Source organism: Cibotium barometz, chromosome 11, assembly GCF_041138505.1.
Source record: "Cibotium barometz isolate CiBa-2024 chromosome 11, ASM4113850v1, whole genome shotgun sequence".
NCBI lineage: Eukaryota > Viridiplantae > Streptophyta > Polypodiopsida > Cyatheales > Cibotiaceae > Cibotium > Cibotium barometz.
This window is the reverse complement of record NC_141056.1, coordinates 15,723,518-15,729,850: the sequence shown is the minus strand read 5'-3', so window position 1 is coordinate 15,729,850 and position 6,333 is coordinate 15,723,518. Positions and strand designations below refer to the sequence as shown.

Sequence of the window (6,333 nt, the reverse complement as noted above, 5' to 3'; positions counted from 1 at the left end):
TATAAAAGCGTTGCTGTTTTTGCTGCTAAACCCTCATTCTGTTGTAGTGTCCAAAAGATTACACCTTGCCACCATACTATATCCGTGTTGTGCCATTTGTGCTTTGTGATTTACCAGAGTGCTTGCTCCTACAAGGGGAAGATGCATATAGCATGATAGTCATCATACCAATTGTTTTGAGGCATAAATCCAAAAGGGGGTTTATAAGTGAAGTGGAGTGTGCAAAGGGAAGGAGTGTTCGATATAATTGTGCAAGAGTGGTGAGCTACGATGTGAGTGTAGAGAGCAGAATGACGGGATCAAGCTAACATAGTTTGGTGGTAGTGAGCATTGTTACACACATTGTCTAGATCATGGTGTGTGTGTGTGTGTGTGTGTGTGTGTGTGTGTGTGTGTGTGTGTGTGTGTGTGTGAGAGAGAGAGAGAGAGAGAGAGAGAGAGAGGGAGAGAGAGAGATTTATGCAATGTAGAAAATTAGAGAGAGAATGAGATCCTCAAGTCTTGTTGAGAGTACGCATGGAGGTTAAACAAGTGGCCGTATTACCTTAAAAAGGAGGTTTATTTGATTTCCTTTTATTTTATCCCAAATTATGGTCTAGTAGGACCCTTACAAAAATTACATGGCATATTCATTGTTAAATGCCATGGCATATTCATTGTTTTTTAATTGAATCAAACAAATTCATGGTATATTCATTGTTATTTAATTGAATCAAACAAATTCAATATGGGTGACACATATCATGGCTTCAATATAGTTTCTTCGTAGATAAGTAGAACAAATGTATTTTTCATATCCTCTTTTGAGATGGTAGGGCTTCTTAGCTTGGATGCATTATAATATAAATCAAGTATTTTGGTCCTATATGCTTGAATAGATCTTGATATCGCAAGACTCAAGGATATCATTTTACAAAGAGTCATTTGTGGCATTCATGCATTTTAGGCAAAAATAAATGAACTCATAAAAAAATAGTGGAACATCTTCATATGTTGTACTCACAAACTTTTTAAAGGTTGTATTATATCTATAAAAGAAGTAAACATATGTGTTAAAACAAGATGTTATAAATACCTTGAGGGGACTTGGCTTATGATAGACAAAATTAAGTAGGAGATGACATCAAGAATAAATTATGAGATGCTATAAATACACAAGAGACAAAAAAAATATCTTGAGGGGACTTGGCTCATGATAGACAAAATTATGTAGGAGACGACATCAAGAATAAATAAGATGCTATAAATACATAAGAGACAAAAATAAGATCTTGAGGGGACTTGGCTTATGATAGACAAAATTTAGGTTAGAGACTACATCAAGAATAAATGAGATGCTATAAATAAATAAGAGACAAAAATAAGAATCATAAATACCTTGAGGGGAGTTCCTCATGATAGACAAAAAATAGGTAAGAGACAAATAAAGAAGGATTGATTCATAATTTCACATAGTAGAGAGACCTCTTCTTCTTTCTCTCATGCTTCCCAAAGCTTTTTATCCAAAGCCACCTAGCAAATTGGGTCCAACCAACATATTAAGGAGTTTGGGGAAATCTCCATACTTTGAGAATTCCAATGGTGGTAATTTTGAATCTACTTATTAGAGTATCTTGAGCACACCAATTCCAAATTTGTCAAAAATTGTATATTTAGAGCCTATATGTCAAAAGCTTTCCAACAATATGTCACATGAAGGGGTGTTGATTCGTTGAAAAAAGATTGATAGGGTTCACCATGCTGCCAATTTATAAATCTTTGCAAAGTGAGAATTGGGAATTTCTCAAACTCCCTAATATTGTGGTAGTGAATAGTCGTATTCTTAGGAGCTTCCACCACATTAAAGTTTCCCAATTGAGAAAAGAAATAAAATATACTACTTAACATTATCACACCAAGCACTAACGTGGTAGTGCTTGGTGTATATTGGACTTGAGAAGCTTTTTGGTCCAAGACCATTTCATATACTCACTATCATAGGGAATTGGACATGGTGCACATTTAGATGCCTTATCATAAATTATGAAAGGAAAGGGTGGTTTTTGTTTTTGTTGAGATCTGAACTTTTCGGGCATATGTAAAAGGTGGACTTTTCCTGTGTGGCATATGTAAAAGGTGGATTGTTGTATATGTGGTTGGATAGCGTACTAATATAAATATATATATATATTTCCAAAAAAAAAAAAGAGGAAAGGGCGGTAGCCTAGTATGAAAAGGTGATACGATAAGTACGAGGGAAGGGTATAATTGTTCTTTGTCTAGAATTGAGGGAGGGGTATAATTGTTCTTTGTCTAGTATTGATAGGAAGGAGTATAATTGTTAATAAGGAAGCAGTATAATTGTTTTTTTTAAATGCTAGGGAGGGTACTGAAATTATAATTGCTAACAGAAACTACAATTGTTTTTTTTAATGCTTGTTGAAATTAGATTGACTACTATCAAGAGTGCTTCCGAGGCAAGAGTCGAGGTTACAGGCTTGGCAGTGATCCGAGCGTTGAGTTTGTCTCCTTGTGGAGGCCTTGCTCCTCATCGGCTTTGCTTTCAATGCCACTGCGGCGGTAGTAATGGCTGCTTGAAGAGACGCAGAAGAAGTAGACGCAGTTGAGAGACAGTAGGACAGCCAGGAAGTAGTAGTAATAGTCGAGGTGGCCACTGCTTAGGCGCTCGTTGATCCACTTGTGGTGGCGGCCCAGCCCGCCGCTGGCCCTTTGCGCAGCCGCCAAGGCGATGCTGCCCACGAAACTGCCCAGCGCCAGGGTGCAGGAGAACATGGCGCCCGCCATGCTTCGCGTTCGGGGCGGCACCTGCTCGTATAGATACTCCACCTGCCCCACAATGTTGAAAGCGTCTGCCAGCCCCAACACCACCAGCTGGGGCGCTAGCCACAACACGGATAAGGGCACGGGGTCCCCCGCCAGCTGCCGCCGCTGGGCCTCCACGAGGGCAGCGATGACGGGGCTCATCACCAGCATCACGTACCCTATCCCAATGCGCTGCAGGAGCGTGATCCCACGCACGGGGTCGGCGACTTTCGATCTACTGCGACGCCAAAGGGGCACCACTACCCTATCATACAACGGAAGCCACACCATCGTCGCCATGAAGGAAAAAACCGGCATTGATGAGGCCGGGATCTCGAAGGAGCTTCGTCCGACGTGGCGGTTCATAGTGGCTGCTTGCAGCGGCAGCCATATTCCCTGCTGGATGAGGTAGGCGCCCGGGATTATCCCGGACGCCCAGATAGGAGCCACTCTGAGCACACACTTCAAGGCCTCCACCTGCCCAACCTCACATAGCCGCCACTTGACGAGCGTACGGGCGTCTTCCGCCTGGAGCATCTGATCCTCCTCTTCCGTATAAACAGCAGCTTTGTCAAGAAATCTAATATGTAAGAGAAACAAATGGGCAATTAATTAAGGTTTAAGCAAAGCAATCCTGGCATAGTTAATGCATGGATTACGTACCGGAACTGATCGGTGTGGGCTAACACGAGGTGTGTATCAGCTAGTTGATCAGCGCCATCGCCATGGTAAAGCTTTGCCGCATCAGGTGGGAGGAGAACCTTCCGTTTCCTGTAAGCGGCCACCACGACTTGCGCCAGCTCAGTGAAAGGGCTACCCTGGGGGGCTACGAAGGTGTACTGGGAGGAGCCGCTGATGAAGATGATGACGGAGATGGCCATGAGGGCGGTGGGGAGGCCGAAGCCCCACGCCCAGCTCACTTCGAGTTGGATATACGCCACCAGGGTGGAAGCCAATAGGAGTGCGAAGGTGACGCCCACATAGTACCAGTTGAAGAAGCTCTGCAGCTGCTTCTTCTCCTGCACAGTGCTCTGGGCGAACTGGTCTGCTCCGAACGCATACGAGCACGGCCGCAATCCACCCGTGCCAATCGCCAAAAAGACGAAGGCTGTGTACAAGAAGTAGAGCTGGCCCTTCGTTGCGCCCTCGCATGTGCCTTTATCTCTGCTAGCTGAGCTGCAAGAAGCTGGGGTTAGCGCAGGTACCAACGCCGTCAACAACAAGCAAACCATACCCTGCATTCAACACCGCACTTACGTTAGCCATAGCTGCATGTGTCTTCTTAAACATATACAGTTCATGTCTTAAACATATACAGTTCGTGGCTAATTACGCACTAATATTGCAGGTTATGCTATATCATGATATGGCTTGTTTTTTCTCACTGCCAATATTTAATCACACAAATCATATCAGGGATGTGATACATCCAAACGCCATAGCATGTTTCTTAACCATACAATTTGGCTGATTCATTCAAAGTTATAAATATGCACAAATAAATGTGTATGAGTGTGTGAGAGATTTTCCCAACATCCAAAAGCCATAGGATGTATTTGTTATTGATTATTGAACAAAAATTCATGATGTGGTTGTGTGTTTAAGATGTACTAGCAAATTCTTATTTTTTTGGTGTAAAGTTTAGTTTCTTCTTTATAATACTTGTGTTAATATGGAGGTAATAAAATTATCCCTATTTATTAGATCACACTTTAATGCTTTTAAAGTTTTTTTAAAACTAGAAGCCTCAAACGAAGGAAACTTTTTCTATAATTTGAAAATAACAAGTAGTTACTGTGCTATTTGTGTTACCTTATATATTCTTAGGCGAGTCTTTTTTTATTTACTTAAAACAATTCACCCTCTACTTATATTATTTACTTAAACCTCTACTTATATTATTATTATGAGGATTTAAATTTTACACAGACTCCTTATTTAAATAAAAATGAAAATGAAAATGAAAAATGGTTCAAGCTATATTGTAGATTGAGCAATGCCACTATACGGAAGAAGTGGCTCAATGGCACAGTGAGAAATTATTATATATACCAGAAGATTGGATATGGAAGCTATCACAATTGTGCGGTAACGGCCGAGGTAAGTATCGGCCAAAAAGCCTCCCACCAGAGGGGTCAAGCCTGTGACCCCCGCAGTGATTGCCACGCAGTAGGCGGCACTCTCTCTCTTCATGTTGTAGTTCTGAACCAGGTATAAGATCATGCTCCACGTCAAGCCAAAGCTGGCCATCCTTTCACTAATCTCGTTCCCTGCACATATAATTAACCCAACAGTATTAGACTGTAATTACGGTCCTAGGCTCACCTAAGCCCTAATGCATTAATATACAGAGGTGCCAATTATAGTGCCATATTGCATAATATTAATGCAATAAAGTGCCAATTATGCGATCTTGTTGGATATATCAATGTAATGAGTGCAGCCAATCATACAATCTTAATGCATCTATCAATGTAATGAAGTGCTAATCATACCATCTTACTGGAAGAAATTGGAATTGTTAAGCATGTAATGAAGTGCTAATTTAAGGACGTAATTGAATATATTGGATGGAAGTCGGACAACGTCAAGTGCTGCAAGCTTTAATAATCACCTAGTATGTATGGTGTGGTTTTCCAGCCTCTTGGCAAGTTGCTGGAGCTGCTGTGTTTAATGAAAGCATTAACAAATGCGCACTTAATCCAAATGCAGAGCTTGGATGAATTAGTAAATTTCGACATGATCTGGAGCTCAGGTTCCGACCTGGGTTCCTGTGTGATCGTAATTGTCAAGGCAAAAGACAGTAATTAGTGTGTTTTCTTATTCTAAGAGTACATGAGACGCACTTGTGATTGCAAAGGCGCACACACACACACACACAGTGCACACACAACATACCAGGGCAAGCGCTTCCTGTGTGTCGAAGTTGTTAGGAGTACTACTCGCGGCCATTTTGATACACGCTTTCTACATGAATTCAGCATATAAAGCCCAATATATTGATTTGCTGCAGGGCATAATGCACTGTGCTGGCTGCTTTTTTGCTACTGGGAAAAATGGTTTAACTTTTTGAGAACCTTAGGTACTAGAGCCAACCACCAAATATTTTGCACGCGAAGTGTGTGAAACATGATACACCTGCGTCCTTGGGATACTCTTTGCTTCAGCAGCTCACACCAGGTTGTACCCAATAAAAAATGATTCATCTCGATTCACATTATTGTTCACACTAGCTCTGTGTCTTTCAGGCCGGACATCCTCATGACCAATAGAACTATTAGTTAATGACCCCTCAGTGCTCACACTCGTTGAAACGCCTGCCCACCTGATGTAGCGATCCCTCCAATGTTCCACCTCGGCCACCTGTGCTTCAGACAAAATTCCCCAAAAAAATAATGCACCTTGGGGAATCCTTCTTCTTGGCCCTTATTGTTAAAAAAAACTTTTACGTCCCTTACCTACCTTTGAAAATATTAAAGCTATCTATAACTAGCAATTAAAGTTTTATTGCTTTTTTTTCCCTCAAAACGT

General features: G+C 41.5%; 1 protein-coding gene across 1 annotated transcript; it reads right to left on the bottom strand.

Annotated features, from left to right (window-relative positions):
• Positions 1–2,202: 2,202 nt before the first annotated feature.
• On the bottom strand, positions 2,203–6,032 carry LOC147633817 (protein NRT1/ PTR FAMILY 2.13-like). The gene is made up of 5 exons (XM_086804492.1): positions 5,701–6,032; positions 5,417–5,573; positions 4,855–5,072; positions 3,466–4,037; positions 2,203–3,382 (listed from the first exon to the last, which is right to left on the bottom strand). Exons 1-5 carry the CDS (start codon positions 5,752–5,754, stop codon positions 2,470–2,472), a joined length of 1,914 nt encoding a protein of 637 aa, XP_086660618.1. The 5' UTR covers positions 5,755–6,032; the 3' UTR covers positions 2,203–2,469.
• Positions 6,033–6,333: the final 301 nt, after the last annotated feature.

Bases quoted from the DNA above. Each gene is read 5' to 3' on its own strand.
- LOC147633817 (XM_086804492.1), bottom strand. From the start codon at position 5,754: ATGGCCGCGAGTAGTACTCCTAACAACTTCGACACACAGGAAGCGCTT. The intron at 5,073-5,416 runs GTGATTATTAAA...TTATATGTGCAG, and splicing joins AACCACACCATACATACTAG to GGAACGAGATTAGTGAAAGG. The intron at 3,383-3,465 runs GTACGTAATCCA...CTTACATATTAG, and splicing joins GCCCACACCGATCAGTTCCG to ATTTCTTGACAAAGCTGCTG.